At 45.5% G+C, this 22378-nt stretch overlaps 1 protein-coding gene across 3 annotated transcripts in view; it reads right to left on the bottom strand.

Moving 5' to 3' along the window:
• LOC105698134 (potassium voltage-gated channel protein Shal) overlaps positions 1 to 22378 on the bottom strand; it is a 76041-nt gene that overhangs the window by 28131 nt on the left and 25532 nt on the right. For all 3 annotated transcript variants that reach the window (XM_012422124.1, XM_012422122.1, XM_012422123.2), the window contains exons 2-3: positions 15286 to 15448; positions 1218 to 1406 (exon numbers count right to left, since the gene is read on the bottom strand). In XM_012422124.1, the coding sequence (XP_012277547.1) occupies positions 1218 to 1406; positions 15286 to 15448 (352 nt within the window). The remainder of the gene's footprint in view (positions 1 to 1217; positions 1407 to 15285; positions 15449 to 22378) is intronic.

Below are 22378 nucleotides of genomic sequence, written 5' to 3'. Positions count from 1 at the left end.
GAAGAAAGAGGTTCCACGGTATCGACGAGTGACATCTATCGATACCTGATTCGTTCATGCTCCGGGTCTACGACCCCCCTTATTAATTCTAAATCAGATTATTCGAGTCGCCGACTCGGAAAAAAATTATTAAAATATTCTTCCTACATCCTCGAGTATTTTTCACTGAAATCCGTGAAATGGCCAGGGTGCTGGGCCAAGAGGAACGATTCGATTGTACCGACTAGATAATTTGATATCGCTGGATAAATAACGCATTTATATCAAAATCAATCGAGCGTTAGCTCGCAGAAACGACGATATTCAGTTTTAAGCGTAGAATTGTGCCAACGAAAAATTATATTTTATACACAGGACTGGAAGGCATGCCCCATGTTTTTTTTTTCTCGACTAATTTTTCATTTTAATATCTACTCGTAATTGGAATAATCTGAATAAATTCTTCCAAGGTTCGGTAGTCAGGGTATCGAAGCACTCTCGATCTGCACCTTTTCATCATCGAGGATCGTAATTTTCCGGTAGCCACTTAATTCGCGATGGAGGATTTCCGACGTTAGAGGGTTTATTCAAATTACCGGGGTGGTCAATACCCACGAGTTGAGCCCCGGCTAAAGTCCGCCATTGTTACGCCGGACGGTTATTAACGACCGGTCGTCCGAGAGAAATTATTATTTCCTGGCAAGCTTTTGCTCAAATAACGACGACAGCTTCTACGGGACGACGTGGTCGATAATGTCGGTATACGCCTCTGCCAATTGGGTTAGGACTTTCGAGTAAATAGACCTCCCGAGTCCGAAATTGGGTGCGTCCCGCTAACGGAGTGTTAGCTCATCAAATTTACTGCAGCCGACAATCTTATTAAACCGTAGAAAATTTCCGAGCCGAAGTCGCGCGAAACCTGGCAGCGGATTTCTCAGGCATCTGCAATTCGGTTGGATTTAATATCCGGACTCCCGGCTCGTTATTCAAGAAAGTTAGCTTCCGGAATTATCGTGCCCTTACTTTGCTCGTTAGGAGTCGCGAGGAATCCTAAGAAGAAACAAACTTCCCCGGACTGGATGGTAACTGCTTCTTAATTGTCATGTATTCAATATTACGGCGATAATTACGAAGCGGGATACCATTTTCACCAATTCTAGGGAACGTCCCTTGAAGCGGTTCGCGCTTTCCCCTCTGACTCGGATCCGATGGACGTAGGAAATATTTCTCTGGCTTACCGTCGTCTTCTCCAGACACCGGAGAAGATGATGGTGCTGCAGCTCGAAGATGTCCTCCTCCTTGTAGTTCTCGTCGAGCTGAAGTCCAGTTTCCTGAGCCGCCAATCTCGCCTCGGCGGCCTTCTTCTTGCTGACGAAAGCCGCACCACTCGACGCCTTTGCGATCCTGATGCGAGCCAGCCTTGCTTTCTGGAAAGATGAATAAATTATTTTAATATTAATCCATTAGTCTCGGGCTTGCAGATCTACCGGAGAAAAATTAATTTTTCTAAAGCTTTCCAAGAATTATATACAGAGCGCCTGATAATAATTCGGCACGATTCTCGAACTCGTCCCTAAACCCGCGTAAGCCTTTAATTCTTGGAGGAATTCCATTAATTCGGAACTCCCTAAAAATCCACTCCTCTCGATCTGTTTATTAAATTAACCCAATCGAACCACGCTACTCGGTGAATAATCGCAGCCCATTCCGTAGGCCAAGAGGTCCAAATAAGCTTCATCTTTCTTGGCATACCTCCACCGATTCGGTGCCGCGCTACTTTCAATCTTTCTTTTCAGGCTCGCAATCGAAACGTAATTCCACTATTTCAAGTGTCGCGCCACTGTACTAAATAATTCTCTCGTAACGATCAATGGCGCGGGCATGTAGCGAAATGTTGCCGGGCAATAATGGCCCATTAAAATTCGACTTATAGACGCGTTTGCATATGCAGGAACCTTCGAATCTCCTTTGGCACGGGCGGAGCTCTCTATCGTTAGGTGTCGCAATTAACACACGAGGATGCGGCACCGGAGACCTTGTTATTTTTTTCCCCGCCATCGGCGCACTCGTTTCACGACCAATTAAGCTTTTAGAGCCAATTCCTGTGAAACAGCGAGCGGTAAGCCCTCGCACCCTCTTCCCATCGTAAGAACTTCCGGTCCGAACGGCAGCTTTAAGCTCACCTAAACAATCGTTGCTGCCCTGCAAAGTGCATTATCGCACTTATCAGAGCATTATCTCTTTAATCGACTTCTTGGCAACCGATTTACTCGGCACTGATCAATATTCATGAACTTCGAGTTCGACTGCTCTTTCTCGATCTTCGGACAAGAAGTGCGATTTCGGAGCGCCGGAAGTCACTCGAATGCCGGGAATTCGAATCGAAGCAGCCTCGATAATGGCCCCGAATAAATTAAACCGACAGCCGCGGTACGTTTAACTTCAACAGGCGATGGCGTCGACGTGGATCGACGACAATAATCGATAATTCGGTCGATCGGTCCCAACGACGCCTTCGATCGTTCCACACCCCCCAAACCCTGTCTCGGACTTCCAGCATACGTGTACATAGATATACAAATTATTATGCAGCTCACTGGCAGCGCGATGCTGCAGCGTTAATTAATTGCCCATAATTAGTACGTGCTCTGCCGGTGGGAGTAGGATTTCTAGGTTAGGTCTGCTAGCGTTCGTGTGCGTCTCTAGTCATTGATTTTATTCGGGAACGCTTTCATGACATAAATGCGCAAATTGTGGAAATCTAGTCGGCTGGATTATGGCTCTAATTATATGCGCTGTTTCGTCACTTTGGGGAGGAGTCATTGTATCTTAGATTTTTAAGACAGAAATAAATGAATTCAACTCGTTTGTGGGGACTGGATTGTTGCAATGGATGACTGTTTGCACCGCGCGGGTAGTACGTTTCTTTTAAAGAACATTGAAGAGAACTTGCAGAGAATAATTTTTTTTTCCCGGATAACAAGATCTGACCGACGATACGTGGGGTATTGGGTGGTTGCCAAAAGCGATTGGCGTGTACATTTTGCGTTAATTAGTGTCCTTTATCGATTCGAGCCGCGACTTTGAAACTGCGGCAAATGGACTTTGCCGGTCGAGTAAATGTTCCCTTTTCGATCACGACGCGTTTGATTTATAATTCCCGAAATCGTGGATTTTGTCCACTGTAGGGAGATGAATACAGATTTTCGTTCTCATTCCACCCCGGTGAAATTCCCGAAACAAAACGTAAATTACGGGAAAACGAGCATCTGACGTCAAACCCAAAACCGACTGCCGCGAGTATAGGTGTTATCACGTATCGGCGACGGCTAAAATGTAGAAAATGGAAAATGAAATGCAAATTGGAATGAATGAAAACTCGGAGGAAAATCATATTAACCGCAAGTTTAATCGCAGGATTCTCTAGAGGAATTCCGTGGGCAAGTGACCGGTCCAGCTTACTCCATAGCAACGTAATACGAAAAGTACACACCCAAGCCAAACTTGCGCGAATGTACTGAAACCGAGAGTATGCAGATATCCCCGGAATATACTTGCCAAAATGGCAAAGTTTTTTAAGCTTGCCTAAGCGTTGTTTCCAGAGTTTGGACGTCGCAAAGATGTCGCTCGGTCGATGAGCGATATCCTATAAACCCGTAAAACGTAAAATATCCCCTCGATCCCTGAATAACACTCCCATGAATCACGTCCTAACCTCGAAAATTTCGGTACACCTCTCACTTTAGACTTTTATTCCCAGCGGACCAGCAAGAAACGGTGTTAATATAAATTGAACAAGCGCGTAATTACGCGGTAGAGAAATCGTAAAAAATGCCTACGGTTTTGCTCGGCTCTCTCTAGGGGGGGTTTATGGAGGAGCTCGCTCTCTCGAGTTTGTTAGAGCTTCCCGGTGGATCGACAAAGCTCTTCCTCGAGCTTGCGAGGTACACGAGGCTCGGGGCGCGTAAATATATCAGGGGGCGTCGATGCCGCGATTATTTGTTTTACGAGGCCACACGCGGCGCGCATCGCAAGCTCGCCTCCGCAAGCCCGCCATGGCCGAGGAAAGCGTCGAAAGCGCCGAAAGCTCCGAGTAAACCCGAGCCGAATAAAAGCGCCACCTCCGCTACCGGAGGTGTTTACATCGACCGGTGTCTTGGAGCATCTGCAAAGTATCACGAGGACCCCGGGCTGATCGTAAAGCCGTTTACATAGCCCACGGCAAACAGAGCTTGTACCGCCATAAGCTCTTCCAGCTGAGCTTGTGCCCGTCGATGGCACGGCTTGGAAATTTTCGAAAAATCGCGAGCTCCGAGCCTGCGTAATGGAAAGCTTCGAGTTGAAATACTCGCAGATCTTTGGATTTCAAAAATCACTCGCAACTTTATTTTTTTTTATCGACGCGCGCGTAAGTGCAAAAAAATTCGAGACAACGGAAATTGAAGTTGCGGTCGATTTCGAAAGCGGGACGAAATTATTGAACACAGTCGACGATTTGTTTGGCAGCCTCCGTGTATATGCCTCCGATGACAATTCTTTATTGCCATCTTGAAAGCTCTCGAGAGACCTCGAAAAGCTTTCCGAGACGATTGCGCGCACTCGAAGGGGCGTTATATTTATCGGAGCAAGTTATTCGATTATCGAGCCAATCGTTACCGAATAACTCGTCGAGGAGTTCAAACGCATCGAGTGGAGCTTTTCGAGTCTTCTCGAAACGCAGCGAAGGAGGTCGGGAAGATTTTCTCTTGGAAATTTTATCCCCGCTATCGATCGCCACTTTCAAAGCCGAGCTCCTCCACTTGCCGATGAATTTATTCCGCACTTTGATTTAACACTTTTGATGCCGAGTTCGGAAAGTCGCGCGAACATTTTTATCGACTTAACCCGGTAACGTAGCAGACCGTTTAATAATAAAAATTCTTAAAAATTTATTCACGGATCGATATATTTATTCCTGCGGCTAAACTGATTTCTTTGCCAGCGATGGCCCAGGATATTCCCCTTAATCCCTGATTGGCTGATAATTACGGACGTACCTGACCTCAAAGTAGGGTGCCGCAACTAATCGACCTGGTGGATTCCCTCGGCTCGGTTTACAAGGCGGCCTTTCACGAGTTCGCGAAACTCCCAACATATAGGGTGGGTCATTAAAGTCTACCGAATAAATCTCACCGGCGATAAAAGATTAAAGGGGAACCAATGGCCGGCTCGGAAAAACGTATCCCGGCCCGCTCTCGTACCGGCGAACGCTTCGTCTTCATCGGGCCCGAGATTTTATTTTGCCCCTTTTCATTGTATTTTTTCATTTTCCCTTTTTTTCCATCTCGAGGGAGAAGCTTTGAGGCTGGCCCGGGACAAATGAATATTTAAGAACTAAGGGAGAGTGCCATAACTTGTGTACGATCTTCCACCGTCTCCCTTTCTTCTCAGTTTCCCGCCCTCTCTCTTCCTTTTTTTCTCTTGGCTTTTATTTTTACCTTTTCCCATTTTCCTGGCGTATTTCCATTTTCCGGTTGCCCACTCTCAATCTAGGAGTGTGTTTTTTCAAGGCACTACCCACAATAGGGCCATGCCTCGCTAAGTGGAAACTCGCGGAAACTCGTGTCCACTTTTTAATACAATTAAATAATTTAATCGATGGAAGAAATAATCCCCCCAAAAGTTACTTAAAATTCGATGCCGCTTATCGTTTGGTCGAAGCTCATAAAATTTCTGCTGAACTTTTCGGCGCAAATACAGAGACTCCGTAACTGAGAGTATGGTAAAGACAAATTCTCTCCGTTGTTTCCGTTTTCTCCCTGGTCCATCATCCTCCAACTTTACTTGTTCCTCTCTTTCACCCTCACGTCGTCGCCCTCTACCTCTTTTTCGATCCCTCTGTTTCTGACAAGCTCTATCTCTCTCCCTCCCACTCATTCCCCGGCATCGTTACTTTTTTCTCCAACACCCCGGGTGTTACTTTTCTCTTTTTCCCTCCGTCTATCTCTCCGTTGGCTGGCCGACAAAGAAGGATTCTGAAGTACCGGCGTCACCGAGGGTTTATTCTAAGAATAACTGCGACAATAAGGGCGGCAAATCTCGACATAGACGCTCGAAAACGTAAATTATTAGCCAGGGCATAATAAACGAGAGTATGCACTACTTTTATGAGGTGCTTTCACAGGTTAAAAAAAAAAAGAAAGAAATTAGACTCGTAATAAAAGCAACCTTTGTACCTCCGTGCATTAAACAAATATGACGTTTGGAACGCATAAAGTAACGCGGTCAAAAATTTGTGACGTAAACTGAAATTTTAATGAGAATCTAAAAAGGCAGGATGAGCGAAACGAGAGGGTACGCTCTTTACCATAGTTGATAAAAATTAGCCGATGAAAATTTCCGCGGAATATTTAATGTGCAATGTATTAGGTTAAATATTCTCATTTTCGAGTCGTAGAGAAATTCTCTATCGGGCACTGGCGGAAAAGTAGATCGCTCCTTGGTTGGCTCCAAATGAAAAACTGGTCAATGAACGGACGGAAAAGGGAAAAGTCAATTAGGGTAAATGAACGTTGATTCGCCAATCGGCGACTCCGATGAATCTGCAAAGCCGGCCGGTGCTTACGAGATGGCAATTAAGGCAGCATTTAAGCAGCATTAAATGCTGCATTTGCGCCACATTGAAGCCGCACTTAAGCCGAAATTCATTAAAGCTTGCCACGTCGAACGTTCAACATAATACACGACCGTCCTCTCAACGAGAATGCAAAATTATGCACCTGCAAGCCAGTTGCAAGCGAAGCACTCTTGATCCTCGAGATGCGCTCTACATTTTCTACTTAACAAGAATTTAACACTTCCGTGACCAGAATACCGAACTCGATGCCTCGATGGCGCGTTATCGGAAAAAGAAATATTATACATACGCAGCAATTAATTGCAATACCACCTTTTAGTCGAAAGTAGCGCACTCGAGTAGAAATGAACCGTATAAATAATACGTGGCAATATGGCTTTAATAATTCCGTGTCGTTTCCAAGTCTCGCATTTGTGGGCACGTGTGTACCAAAACCGTAAACGCGCGGCCGATGTAAATGGCTTGGAAGCGGAATTAAACCGAGCTTAAGGGTTGAAAGCATAAAGCTTGAAATCGGACACTTTGTCGACCTGATCCGTCACAGGGATAAAAATGGACACGAGGAATATCCCGAAACTGGTTTGGACCTCGAAAAATAATTCTGGAATTAAACTAACGATTAAAAAAAAAAAATAAAGAGGTTTACCATCAGGATGTGGACTCCCGCTAAAGAAAGAACAAACCACGAAAATCAACGCCTGGGTCATTTCGAGTCTCCAGAAATAAAGCAACCCGCGTCTTCGGGATTATAGCTTTCCTTGGAAGCTTTTTAGTCTCTCCCCATCTAGTTTATTTGCATCGTAAAATTTCTTTCGGCTATTAAAACTGACAATGATCTGCAGTCTTTCCCGGGCAAAGTACGTCATCTCGGCATGTAACTACGAAAAAAGTGAATAAAAAGAGCCCAGGCAAGAGACACGAGATCTGGACCATCGGTTACCCTCTTCTCATCCACGTGGCCCGTTTCACCAGCTCGTAATTATTTTCACCTGCACTTAGCGCAGGTATTTTTAATTACGTCAAATATTCCGCAGTTCCGAGGTTCGGGAATTTCTCGAGTCCGATAAACCGCGAAAGAGGACGGAAGGTGGATTCCAGTGGGATCCGAAAGGACGTAACTCGTTGACAAGTCGCAAGAACAATTCGCGAATGCGGAATTAAGCGTGCTTTTCATGAAACCCAGCTGGCCGATATTGCGCCATCGCCAATACACGTCGATGCGCCGATTCGAGGCCGATTCGGTTCGCCATTTCCGATCGCTTTAATGAAATTCCCGACAAATTCAGGGAATCGATTTTGACTTCTTCTCCAAAGGGGAGCTTTTCGAAAAACCTCGTCCGGCTCTCCGGGAGCCATCTCCCCTGCGCTCGTCATTTTCTCCCCGAAGAAATAAATTTCCGCTCGTCTGGCGAGCTTCCGCCATGTCAGGGACGAATTCAACCGAGTTTAATTACGTAAGCCATTTGTAATCGTATCCGTTCCTCCCTCTCGCCCTTCCTTGGGACTCCGGTACTTCCATTCAAAACATTCGAAATTCGCATCGCCGGGGCGGATTACTTTTCCGCGAACGGCACCATGAATATGAATTTTACGTCAAACTGTATTTAAGGAGCTTTGGGAAACCACTTGTGGAAACCGCCTCCGACAAGGTATTTAAACAGAGCTTTAATCTTGTAAAGCTACCGAAACACCGGAAGGTCCTCTTTAAAACGCTCCCGCCCCGATGCTTAAAAGATTATTTTAACTTTCCGCCCTATTCAAGGAGATTCCCTATTTTCTCGACAAATTCCATAACGCGACTTATTCCGTTGGGTATTCCTCGTAGGAGGGAAATTTATACGGGCAGGGTTTACAACCTTATAAAATAGATACACGGATTAAGGTGACTTTTTTTCGTGCCTCCCTTATTTTTTCTCGGGTATCTATTCCTCGATTGAAAATCGACGCCACTCGACGAGTCACCCGGTACATGTCGTAAGCATAACGTGCTAAGTAACGACGTCGCTCGGGGGCCATTAAGCCGTGATTTATTTCTACATGTAAGCCCCTCGAGGCAGCGCCTTTGCTCATCGAGCAAATCCTCGCCGGTGTTTGCCGACCCAGCGGACCATCGCAAGCTCCTTTTTGGCACTTTACAATTTTCTGCTATTGACATGCCGAGGAAGAGCTTGCGCGCGCGCATCCTTCGTCTCACTCTCTCTCTCTCTGTCTCTCTCGCTTACACGGGAAGCTCGTTAACCTTATTTCCGCATCGACGCGCGGAGTTTCCAGCGTTCCTGCGACATCGCGGCCTGCGACCGAGATAATTTGCGATAATTCCCAATTCTTGCGGGGAGAGGTTATTAACGCGCAGGTACATACCTACCTCGTGCCCATAACGAGATTCGCAAGGAGAGGTTACATAACGAGGGACGTAATGCGAGTTAAGGGGAGCGTGACAACCAATCGTCATGCGAACGGTTTCTAACGAGGATATCTTCGACGAGGTACGAGGTTACGTAAAGGGAGACGTAATCCAGGGGAATAAGGGAAATAACGGTAGGACCTATTTTTGGACCTCTGAAGTGAAACCGACTTATCGAGGAATAAAGAAATTATGTATAATATTACTTAAAATTACGCGGTGTGGAAAATAATTTCGACTCTGTATCGTAAGGATCAAAGCCGATCTATATATTGGCCAGAGTACTTTCGGGTTTGCCCGACCTCGGGGGTGAAAATTCAAGTCTGGCCAGTTTGAGGCGAGCCAGGGTGTTCAAAAGCAAGCTACACCAGAGGAGCCTCGATAGAGAAGCCCCAAGAGGGGCTCGACCACGAGGACCTATAACCGAGCTTGCAAGCTCGGCCGAACTTCTCGGATTATCGGCAACGTAAGAGGGTGACGACGGTGCCGAACTTTCGCAGGAAGTTCATTACCCCGGCGATCGCAATTCGCGGGAGGTTTAAGCTCCGCGATGCCCCGGGAGCCCCGGAAAAGCTCGGAAGCTGGGGGGCGCTTTATTCGGTTTCCGGCGAAAACGCGGGCCGCGCGTGCTCTTCCGTATCTACGGGAGGAAAACTCGTTAACCCGCTTTTTCAGCAGGTGACGCACGAGAAGGCCTGAAAAGCTCCGACGAAGTCGCGAGAGCTTTCGAGGACGGACCGGAAGGAAACCCCCGTGGTGATACGTTGATTCGTTACACGAGACGTGCGCTTTTCTCCGAAGAACTTTTCCCTCGAGACTTCGCCACTTCGCCAGTTTTTCCCCTTCCGGTAGAACGCGCTTTTCTCCGACGAATTATTGACATTTACGCCGCGAAGCGCTTCGTGATGATTTTTGTTTCCCCTGATTTTTATTTTTTTTGTATGCACTCCGGAAATAATTATCCGATACCATTAGGACGAATTTAGCTAATGATAAACTTCATGACCTTGGTCAACATCATGACCATATCATAATCCGCGGGATTATGATAACGGTTCGAGACGAGAGAGGGCACTCTAATTAAGATGCAAAGTAAGCCGGAGATTTGGAGCAAGTCGCGTGACAAAAATTCTCCTGAAAGGAATTTCAAGTCGCCCGTTCGTCACCAAAAAGCTCAGCTCTTCCTCTCGGCGGTTGCGTAGCTTAACCTCCATTCGAACCCGTTCCTTGGGCTCGAAAGACGTCCTTCCCTGTCTCCCTTGCTACTCCTTTTCGCCCTCGTTAATTACATAGCGAAGTCGGGGAAGAAACTAAGAAGAACCTAACCTACAACTCTAACATCCCACTCGACATAGAAATCCGAATTAAACCTCGTGGAAATCATCGTAGCGGACGGACGGCCGAGCAAGACGCGTCGTCAATTCCCGACGAAGGAAGCTTTCGAGTTTTCACCTCACGTACTTAGAACAGAACTTCCCGAGCTCTACCGTCCGTGGTGGAGCTTCGATAAAGCAGAGCCATGACCTTCGACAACGGATCGGGAGGGTTACTTAATTACGGCCAGCCTTGGGCACGATCATCGAGGAGTATCGCGAGAAATTCATTTGGAAAGTCTTTGCAGCACTCAACGGAAGATTGGATCAGAGGAGTGAATCATTCACGAGAAAGCTCCTCGAGATAGCTCCCACTTTATTGGTACCAAGAATCGGAACTGGCATTCGGTAATCGATACTTAGCATCCAGGACTTCGATCCTGACGTCAATGGATTTTGACATGAAAAATGAAAAGCGTATCGGAAATTGTTCCGCGGTATGTGCGATCAAGTGATCGATAACGGATAACAGGATGGATTAAAAATTAATTTCAATTTAAGCCAATCCGATGCGATCGGAGCCACGGCGAACTAAGTGTTAATATCAATTTGCAGATAATTCGCATTAGAGGAATCGTGACTGTCGGCAATGAATTGCAAGAGTTGCGTGCAAGAAACTCGGCGAGCTTCCGGGATGTCGTTTTATCCGCCCGCGATAAAATACGGCGTTTCCTTTGGTAAGCTTCGAATTACGGTGTTTTGCCCCGATACTCCGAAGTTTCCGAAGACGACGGGAGCTGCGCCCTTAGATGCAGACGTCGGAGAAGTCCTTGTAACGCGTAATACGAGCAAGTCAAGGTGGGAGGGAAACTTCACGCCTGCGACGAGCTTTTGTTGTTCCCGTGACGAAATATCTTCAAGCCGTCCTATAACTATGACTTAAGCACGACGGACTTTGTCGAGTAAACTGCTCAAAGCGAAACTTTCGTCGTCCAAGTGACACCCCTTGGCTGGCAAAGCTGCAAACGAACCGCCGCAAGCACGTGGGAATAAATTGCAAGTTAACCTGCAATAATAAATTTACCCCCAGTACTTAGTCGAGCTTAACTTTTTGCTTCTGGATTTTTTAATCATTCCCAAGCGACGGCAGATAAAAAACGGACGGCCGCATAATAGGGAAAAAATTTCTAGGGTACTTTCCGACCCTCCTTTGACATGGTCACGTTTGAAAGGCAACTGTCAATGGGAGACGCGAGCATGTGTACTTATGTACAAAATAGTGGTAATGAACTGAACGAAGTTCCTGGACGTCAGCCAAGCCAAACTCCTTGAAATTCGGGAGCGAATATCCGGTGGATTTAAGCTAGGGGAAAAAAACTAGCATACACTGCCTCGAAGGAGCGACGGAATTCGAAAAAGCTGCGGCATCCCTTCCACGGTGGAGATGAATTATTCCACGAGAACTTCCTCTCTCTCTCTTTCGCGGAGTCCTAAGCTTCGCGAGAAAAGCACGTTCCCGTTTTTTTCGGCCGATAAACGTTCAATTATTCGAGGAAATATTTTTCCCCTCCTAGGGGTGGTAAACATCTTAGGAAAAACTTCCTCCGTTCTTTGCGCAAACAAATGCTCGCGGGGAAACGTGGTTCCTCGTCGTAAGGATGACTCGAGCCAAGAAAATTTTAAGGCAATTACGTTTCTTTTTCCTCCAGACTCTTCCAAGTCCGTGGCCGATAAAGCATCGGCGGTAATTCGGCAAGGGAGAGCTTCTCCAGAAGAGTTTGCCAATCGAGGTCGTGACGCAAGCTCAGCCGAGTTAAATGGCGAATTCAAGTGGCGAAAATCCCTATCTTGGCGGTATTATCGTTCGAAAAAAGAGACGAGGACTTTCTCAAGAGAGGTTTTATCGACCGAGGTCAGGGACCACGCTGCGCTGATTTAAATAACGAATGGCCGATCCAGATGAGGAGAGAAATCGGATGAAAAGAGGGCGAAAGCTGTTTCAAGGCAAAGAGGATTTACCGCATACATTTCTACGTTTCAGGGACCTTTAATAACAAATGATACACGTGAGAAATAATTGCTGAATAATTATTTCATTAACTAGATCATCGCGGTCCATCTCGGATTTCCTACTTCGAGCGATATCAGCTCGAGCACGGAATTTATCGATTGGCAAATCAATGGCAAAAGTCGCGTTTGCTCTTCCTTGTGAAAGCTCCCTCTTTAAGGCGTCCTTTCAAGGGACGCTTCTCGCGGTAACAAAAATTCCTCCGGGCGAAGAACGAGCGGTCGTTTTGTCCTTTTCCTCAGCGGAAGGAGGAGGGAGGACGCAGAGACGCGGCGAGTGCGGGAGGAAATGAGAGGCAGAGAGATCGAAGGAAGGAAGGAGAGAGGGCCGGCACCGAATGGTCGAAAGTCCGCGAGATTCCCGCAATTTAAGAGAGGGAGACGAAGCGCCCCAGGCTCGTCGAGACGTTTGCTCCTTTAACGGCCCTATAAAAGGGGTTCCATCTTCCAACCGAGGGATCCTTAATTGTAGGAGCGGAACTTTCGAAAATTTCCGCCGATCGACCTTGCGGTTTTCCTCCGAGGACCTCTAACCCCCTAGGTGATTTTCTTAGTGATTTCCTCCTTATTTCCTGGCTTCAAATATACCGACCGAATCGATCGCCATTACCGCCCCGAGTATTCATTTTATATCTTCGATTTTACTATAATGCAGCTGAGGAAGGGGGTCGCGTGGTTTTGAAAGGAGCACCAAAAAGCCGAGGCGGGCCTTTGTGCCCCAGATTCGGGGCGGACATCATTTCGATATTTTTCCACGGCGATAGAAATCGAATAGTTTGACAGGAAGGAAGTACAATGCATGGGGTGGTGTTGAATTTAATTGATTGCTCCGGACCAAGTTCGTTAATGGGTTTAAATGGATTGTGCCGTTTGGTATATTTATTTCATTCCTTTTTCCAATTTATGAAAATCCTCCCCAAAGCGTGTTGACTTCCTTCTTTCGATATATTTTTCATGGTTTCGGGAGATAACGTCGTAGGGCGATAATAAGACGAACTGCGGGAACGAGGGATTGGGTAACTTGACAGCGGTAGAGCGATCGGGTGTTGATTCGATCTTGAGTTACAGGAAAATGGCGGATTTCCCGTTGATGGGGAAAGAGGAGACCGAGGATCGCGTTCCCATGGAGGTTGGCAGTCATCAACGTCGATTGACGTCTTTAGAGCCCCGCACTAAAAGCACGAGGCCACTAAACTTACCCCCGGAAGCTCTTACCGCGTTACCATCTTCCTGACAATCGCTTCAAGAGCGGGATAAAGTCTTCCTGGCGCGATCGAGGTCGGCATTACGACCTACGAGCTTTCCTCCCGTGAGATACACCATTTAAACCGATCGAGCTTTTCCCTCGGCCTCGCTTGGAAAACTTGTAGCGGGAAAACTTTCACCCCTATCGCCTCCGATGAAAGCGCGAATCTACGAATTTTCTGCTCCGTTGAATTCCGCGCTCGGCTGAATCAACGCGGCATCCTTGCTCCCGATGGACGTACATTTTCTTTCTTTCTTTTTTTTTTTTTTTTTCTATTCTCGTTAGCCTGGAAAAAGTTGGAATGTTCTTGCACTTAAACCGATAAAGCCTCGCGCGATTAAAGCTCTTCATCCGCAACGTATATCTTTCTCCGCTTCTTTATGGAAACGATCCGAGTTGTTATATCTCTCTTATAATTCATGGCAGCTCTTTTGACGATTACTTGAAAAAGGACAAGGTGTTCCCAACACGACCGAGGTCGATATTACGACCTAGAGGCTTTCTTCCGATGGGATTCGCCATTTCGATTGATCCTATTTCCTATCCCCTTACTCGATAAGCCTCCTTCCTTCGCCCCCAATAGAGGATCGGAGATAGAAATTCCCTGGCGTATAATATTCTTTAAAAATGAATTTCATATAACTCTTAGTAATAAAAATGGTAAAGACAATTTTTCCGGAATTTTAGGTTACCGGTAATGTCACCGTTCAATTTAAGATAAAAATACAGAATTTTGCGAAGGTACCGATATCTCGCAGGCGAATTTTCCCTACACGGAAAGAATTTCACCGAAGGTCCTTTCTCTGAATGTACACTTTTCCAAGTGTCGGTAAAACGAGCCATCGGCTGTAAGTCAATTTTTGGGCAGAGCCGTTCGTTTGGTAATCGATTAGCATCACGGTCAATTCGGCGCGTCGCGTTAATAACGAATAGCCCCGAAGATCAATCCCGGCGAATGATCCAACGTAATTCAAGTTGGCCCGTATATTTTCCCCTAGCTCGAAAATCCTCTCGGCCGAACGACTCTCGATTCTATCGTTGGATAAAAAAATCCGATTACCATTAATCAATTCTCACCCGACGTATACGCTCGACGTTAGTCCGCGGGACGCGCCGCATAGCACGTAAACGCTGACGGTGTATGTACCTGCGAAATCCGTGCACCTGCACTTTTCGTTAAAACGACACAATTCGAAACAGTTCCCGCAAGCTCCTCGCCCCCAGGTGCAATTTAAGCAACTTCGTACGAAAGTGATGACGAATCATAAAGTGGGAAAAAAATTTGAAGATTGAAGTACTAATGAAAATGAAGTCGCGTGAAAAGTATAAATAGGTAATAAAAATCCCGTTCGTTTAATCCTCCCCGAGTGCGCCTATCCGTAAATCCTGTAGTAGGTTTCATGTTACATTAAAGGCGTGTTCATAGCTCATGCATTATTTCCCTCATTTAGAGAAGGGTAAATGGTGGCCAACTATAGCCTCGCCGCACGTGTATATCTGTGATTTGCCCCCTGGCTCTCTCACCATGGGGTCTCTAAATCAGTAGTCCGCGCCATCTTGGATTTCGCCCCCAATGTGTAAGTTTCTATACAGGGTGTCCGAGATATCGCGCTTACAGCGAATATATCGTCAAGGGTAGTAGTTTGAAAATGACACTCACCCTCTGCGCTTTCCTCTTATCCGCCCGTTGATTTTGATGATAAATCCGACTGAAGTTGCTGACGATAACGGGCACTGGTAAAGCGATTACCAGTACTCCGCTCAACGAGCACACACCACCCACGACCTTTCCGGCAATTGTTTCCGGTACCATGTCACCATATCTGGAAAAAGAATCGGAGACATGAAAACCTGGAATTCATTCGAAAGAAATCCTCGAGAAGTGTATCGATACAGAGATATGATTGATATTCCTTGAAACGCTTTTCCTTATAAATTCACGTCGGATGCATTCGATGTATGAAACATTGCGCGTGTAGGAAATAAGTACGGAGGGGTAATAAATTTATACCGAGCGTTCGGACAAGTGATATACATTTCATTGTCAGAACTGACCCGCGGTAGAAGATTTCCCCTAGAAAAGTCAAGAGAGAAGCGCACCAAAATCGACCTCGCGATTATAATTAAACGCTAAGCGACGATTCAATGCGTAAAAAATGGCACGGTTAGATGGATAGAGAAAAGCCAAATTCCCTGAGGAATAATCCGATAATTTTGTCGCATGGCCATAACCTACCTTAAGTCCCTAGCAACGTGCCCGTTTCCGGCACCAAAGTTAATCTCTAACCGATCGGACGATAATCGGCATTGATAAGCAATTTTGACTTTGATTACGAGCTCCCCCCGAAGCGAAACTACGCAATAGCTGCCCTCGAGATATTTCCGAGACTAAAGCGTCCGAGCGCTGACGTCACTACCGTTTATACACTCTCTGTACGCGCACATACACCGCGTACAGTGATAGATGTACTACGGACGGACAGCATGCAAGAGACAGCACTATAACCTCTCGGCTGACCCCTCGAAACGATGCAGTCAACGTTTCTCCGAAATTCTCCGACGAATTCCGCCGGAATTCCCCGCGAGGGGTAGACATAACCTCGCTCTCTCGCGCGGACACCGTGTTAACTTTTGACGAAGTGACCTCTCGGGTCTTCTGAATAAAGGAAACGCGTCCAATAAAAGTAGCCGATCGATCGGGTGAATAATTTCACGGTACCCGGAAACTGCGACATAACCTCTATATTCCGGAAACGCTTCCTTATGCGTCCTCGGACACGGCGCTCGTCCCTGCCTCGCGATTCTTACGTAATTGCGAGTCGGCGGGATACGGCCTACATAGACGCCGCATTATTAAAAAAAAATGTGCTAATTGGCGGAGGCGGTAGCCGTTCGTTAGGTTAGGAACACTTTGCTCGAGCGCGAGAACGAGGCGGCGCAAGAAATGGCGCTGCTTCTGAAGAATGGAGGTTAGGTTAAGCGCCATTGAGGCGGCACGACGCCGCGGGAAAGGAAAATGCCCTTTCCCCTGGACCGCTCGAAAGGGCAAAGTTTCCGTTGGATCCGTAACCGATTGGGGTACTCAGCGGGTAGCAAATAGCTAAGATATATAAAACAAATTATTCTCCTCGGGAGAAAGGATTCCTTTGTTTGACTGGAACGATTTGAGCGGACGTAAAAAATGGCATGGGTGGACAAGGACTAAAGGTTAGTCCGTGGCGACGATCCCGGGAAAGGAATTTTCCCTTGAACCGACGAAATAAGGGTCTTTCCCTTAGGACAGCCAATTTCGCTACGCTGACGTCGTTTTATTCTTCTTCCTTTTCCTCATCTTTGTCCGAGACTTAACGCTATATAACCAGGCTAAGTACCATTTATTTCCGTAAAGAGGCATAAAGTTTGCTCGTCTACCTAATTACACGGAATCATTTATTCTCCTTTCCTTCCTTCTCATTAGAAACGAAAACTTCGGCGTATTTAATGATAGTTTCTAAGGTGGAATTACTTATTGTTAGCGGAATTTTAATTCATCAAGGCCCGAAGAGAATTACCCTCGGTTTGGCATCAGAAAATGTCACCGACAACTCTTGGCCGCCGATAAATTTAATATCCTTCCGAGCTCTGCCTCTCTACCGAATATACACAGCTTCCGTCACGAAATGAAATTCAGAAACCGATGGTGGTAACTTTCCTTACCGAAGTACCTCTCAGGAAATGCCGAGAAGGGTGCTCGTCCAAGAATTCCCATGAAATGTAATAAAACGTCAGTTCGATTAAAATGACGTTAATTAATTATATAATAATTTTTCAAGAAATGTATTTCTCGTTCCTGACAACACTGCTGGGATCGATCTCAACACCGGTCGCAATTATATCAGCATCAATTAAAAAGAGATCGACAAAAGAATATCAGAGAAATAAAAACAGTAATTATTTCCGCCGAGGTAATTAACGTTTTACGGATCCCTGGCATGCGTTAAGATTCCTTATTCTCGAAGAACAGGTTGGGGAAAAGGCTCGGAAAGTGTTCGCAGAGGAAGTTAGGCGTAGACAGAAACTGGCACGAAATGTTCGTACCGAAGTTGAGTAACGCTCGACTCCTATCCCGGCGGAAGAGTACTCGCCTCTATGGAATCGAAGCGCGAGATTGATCGCTTCGCGAAATTCCTCGAGCGGAACTTCCTCGGGGAAACTTTATTAAAGCTTTCGCCCGAACCAAATGTACCTCACAATTTATACGACCCGGATAAAGCGAACGAAGCTTGCAATTTGGAGGAAGAAAAAGGAACGATTTGCGCATTTCAGCAAGTGAGAGGACGAGTTTCTTCCCCGAGGGTCCGGCGTGATTTGTCGGCTAACTTTTACACATCGCCGCGTCAATTCCTTAACCCCGTTCTCTCGACATTCCCCGAACTTTCAATTATAAACGGAGGGAAAATTTACAGGCAATATAAGAGGTAAAGGAAACGTATCGCTGGCCGCAACTGCGCGTCGAAACTGCAGCACGTGGGTAGTAAATGTACGAAACACCCGCTGGAAATTCTCCACTTTCCTCTTATTCCTAGATTGTCATAATTTCAGCCTCGAAATCGTGGAAACTGGGAACCGTGAAAAATTCTCTGGAACGAAAGAAAATACCGGTGGATTCTTTGAAATCGCGGAAAAGATTTTGGAAATTAGCCCCCGGGTCTTGACACCGAAAGGAAAATACGGCACCCGTGGGCGTCCTCGCCATTATGGAAAATAATTCATAAAACGTCGCCTTTGATGCTACGGAAAAGCTAATGGCTTAAAGGAGGAGCATCGCGGCTTTTTCCAGCGCGTCATGAGAACGCGAAGAAAGACATCCAGGCGCCGTAGATTTTCATAAAACACCGGGACATTAATTACGGTGCATCCCGACGCCCCCAAGATGGCGGCGGCGCGATGACGTCAGAGAGCTAGCGAGGCTCGTTATCGTCCCCTAAACCGTCTATCTCAAATTCGCGAAGCTCGACGTCACGGAGCTTTAGCCGAGTTTTCCTCGAAGCCTTTGAGACGCCTCTTTAAGCTCCATACATCCTTGGTGCACTCGCGAAGTCGGTGAGAGCCAATGAGCGCTCTGCATTTCCGTTAGACCCGCGAGGTTCGGCCAATCAGGCAGCAGGTCGAAGAGGGAGAGGCAGATAAATAGGAGTACAGAGACTAACGAGGAGTTTAATCCAGAGGCTGGGAATTATCAACTGACAATATCGTGAAACGTGATTGTGTTCCCATATTAATGTATTAATACTCAATAAATACCATATTCAATTAATAAAAGGTATAAACGGTCAAACGTGGATTTAAGCACTCCCCGATCCTGTTTTCTGTAATCGTTACCAGTTATCGTTGTTGAAATTCGGATGATTTCAAATGGAACTTTCCATTATTGAAACGCGTATTTGGCCTCCGAATTTTGAACGGACGGCGATAGTCTGTTTAATGAAGTGGCAGGAAAGGGACGTTTAAATAGTGGTGATTATTCTGCGGTATGTCGCGGGGTAATTGCGATTCCTGCCTGAGCACATCAAAGGCTGTGATTAAGGTGCAAGGTATGGAAACTTTTGAAAAATTACTGGAGCAGGAAGTGCATACGGAAGAGTACGGCAATCATAAGCACCGACCAAACCAACGCCGGTAGCGAATACATAAAACATTTAATGTGAACTTTTATCGAATATCGATAAGTACATCCACTTGCGTTAATGCGATATTGCCACACAAACCTGTTTACAAGCAAAGTATAACTCGATCGATTCCACGAAGCAAACTACAAAGTGCACGAATTATTAATATATATATTAATAATTGATGTACTTCAACGCGACTCATAGGGCGCTTGCAGGTACTTAATCAAGGTGGTTATAATGTTGTCGTAAAACAAACAGCGACTATGTGCAGGAGAACGAGGACATTTTTAAATGGTTCGAGAAAGCAAGCAATGAAAAATAGAAATGGGCTGCGATGAAAAATATTTTCAAAACCTTGCGTATTTCCAGACCGACGGCGGTCGTTCTGCGTAAAAAACAAAGTCACTTGACTCCTAGTATTTCTTTCCTCCTCGGTCCAATACTCAGGAAAGTTATTGTAAAAATATGCGCGTCTTGCTTTTACGCTTCGCTTCGCCTTTGAGTGTTATGTTTAAACTCGAGGAAAGAAGGAACACAAAGGCAGGGAAATAACTTCCAGCCTCGATTAAAAATTCACGAAGGATACCCAATATCCGAAGACAATATTTATTCACTCGAAAATTTAAATATGGAAATTCGCCTACCAGGTTTAACAATAATATTTCGATTTAAAAAGGTACTTTTCCGATATACGCGACGAACGGCAATATTACCTGTATCCGTGTAGAGGATGACCTAAAATTGTTAAAAAATATATAGGCAGACGGCACTCGCAAAAATAAACTGTCCACAGGCTGATTGATTGTTCAGATAAACAAAACATCACCCCGTTTCCATATACGAAGTATAAATCATCCGCGTAATTGAAATTGTATTGTAAAGATTGGATATCTACGAATTCCCATTTCGCGCTGTAATAACTCGTGATACATGTTTTAATATATATTTGTTATAAACATTCATTTCAGTTAATGGCATATAAGTTACAGAAATGCGATTCCAAGTTCGCGGCTGGCGGTTTTACTTTGCTAGTTCTTGCGTGACCAACTTCATTGTTTGGAAAAGTCTCTAAGACTCTTAAAGAAGAAGAAAATACATTCGGCGGGCGGAGTTAAGGTGCTTTTTAAAATACTTCTGACTTCTAACGGAAACGGAAGAGTGTACATAGAGGATAGCATTATCAACTGAATAAAAACCCTTCTTACGTACGATTGCTATAAATTGGTTTACTTGGCTGAGGGATCTGCTCTTTGATATAAAATCGACCGTTATGGCTGACAAAGGTGAAAAATTGAGTTCGGAGACATCAACCTCTCAATGGGTCCCAATCGAACAGGCGGCGATAAAAAATCATGAAATAAAAATAGCATGAAATAAAAGACAAGGGGCACGATAGGCCAAACGGGGGAACGTGTACGTAACTCGTGCCTTCGGACTCGGTGCATTTTCGATTTCATTGTCCCTCTTCCATTGGCCCGAAGGTCTTTTGTCGCGATGGAATTCGAGAGCGAGGTTCCAGGACTTTGCTATCATTCCCTGCGAATTTTCATCCAAGCTTTTATTTCCATTCAAATTTTCCGCACTCGATTTCCCCGTGACGTCTCAACAAAGCGAACAGCTGAGTGCCCGTGGAATCTCACAAAAGTCCCTCGACCCGCGGAACATAATTGTGCTTGTATAAAACACAAAAGCGCAGCGGTTCCGTATTTTGATTTCGACAGCCTCCGAGTTTCCTACCTGCCTCTCTATTTCCCGTACACCGTTTCCGAGGTAGAGCAACTAAGAAAATATTTCTGAAAGGACATATTCTTCCAGCTCGACAGTCGCTCGATTACTCGAAGCGAAGCAAAGATACGCGAGGCAGTACATTTCAATTACGTTAAGTAACAACTCCATGTAGGTACGCGATAAAAAGAAGAAGAAACGGTTACAACGGTATAGTCTTCGGTTTCATTAATTTATCTCGTCCGAGTTTAAGCCACTTTTTCGCCGACCTAAATGCGAACCCCGCTTCCTTACATGTATATATTTATTCCTTTTTTATTCTCATTGAAATTCTCTGCTCCCGATCCTAGCAGAGCCAACTTTCGACGGTTTTGTGGAACCACACAAAGACCCCTTGGCCGCTACAAAGTAATTCTCTCGTTTTTTTTTTTCTTCTTTTTCTTTTTTAGAACTAAAAGTGGTCCTTTCCCAATTCCAAAAATTCCGCATTTCTATACACATACATGCAGTATATTGAAACCAACTGTACAAAAATAGCTACGTGGTATCCTGTTATATTTTATTCCCTGCATTAATCGCATCCTTGCAATATCCTATTGAGCTTTGTCGAAGCATGTGCGGATGTCGCGATAATAAAAGAAACCGCAAGCTAGCTATAATTGTAGAGAATGGCAACTTAGTGACAAGTCACGTGAAACAATTCACAATTGTACGAATAGTACCGCTGTAATGGAGCATTTTAGAGCCTCTGAACTATTGAACAGACATTACCAACTTCTCGCATAAACCCAGCTAAATTGGTCATTGACAGAAAGTGGTAGGTTAATGGCGCATTTACTCGACATCGAATTGATAGGACATCAAAGTTTCTACGTCGTACTTTGATCTCGTAAACCAGCAGTGCTTTTTCTCGGCAAAAGCGCAGCTTACCGGAAGTGTCGTCGTACGTCTTCGATTTCGCTTCTGGCCGGCAACCAATATTTCCTGCATAACGACGCGGAAAAAAGCATAAACGGGGGAGTTATCTCGTTTCTCCGATGGCCCTCTGCGGTATAAATCGACATCCATCTCCCTTAATAGTCGTCGATTAGTCCGGGAGCAGTCAACGATAGTTCAATAAAATCCAAACAACGCCTATCACGTCAGTCTGACGCACCCTGAAGGGATGACCTCGACAGGGACTGAAATAAATGGTTTGAAAATAAAATAAAAAAACCTTCCACGGCATTTCGTATCCGAAGTCATTAAGCTACTTTTACCGTCCCGTTTCATCGTAGACCACGACTAATAGAAATCTCATGCCGTGCCCAGGGTCCACGCAAGTGTGCAGCAATTGACAAGTGTTATAAATAACTCCAACCTGTTGCCGAAACTACT

The sequence above is a fragment of the Orussus abietinus genome, unplaced genomic scaffold, assembly GCF_000612105.2.
Source record: "Orussus abietinus isolate OABI.00-Male unplaced genomic scaffold, Oabi_2.0 scaffold1, whole genome shotgun sequence".
Taxonomy (NCBI): domain Eukaryota; kingdom Metazoa; phylum Arthropoda; class Insecta; order Hymenoptera; family Orussidae; genus Orussus; species Orussus abietinus.
This window is presented reverse-complemented; position numbering and strand designations above follow the sequence as displayed.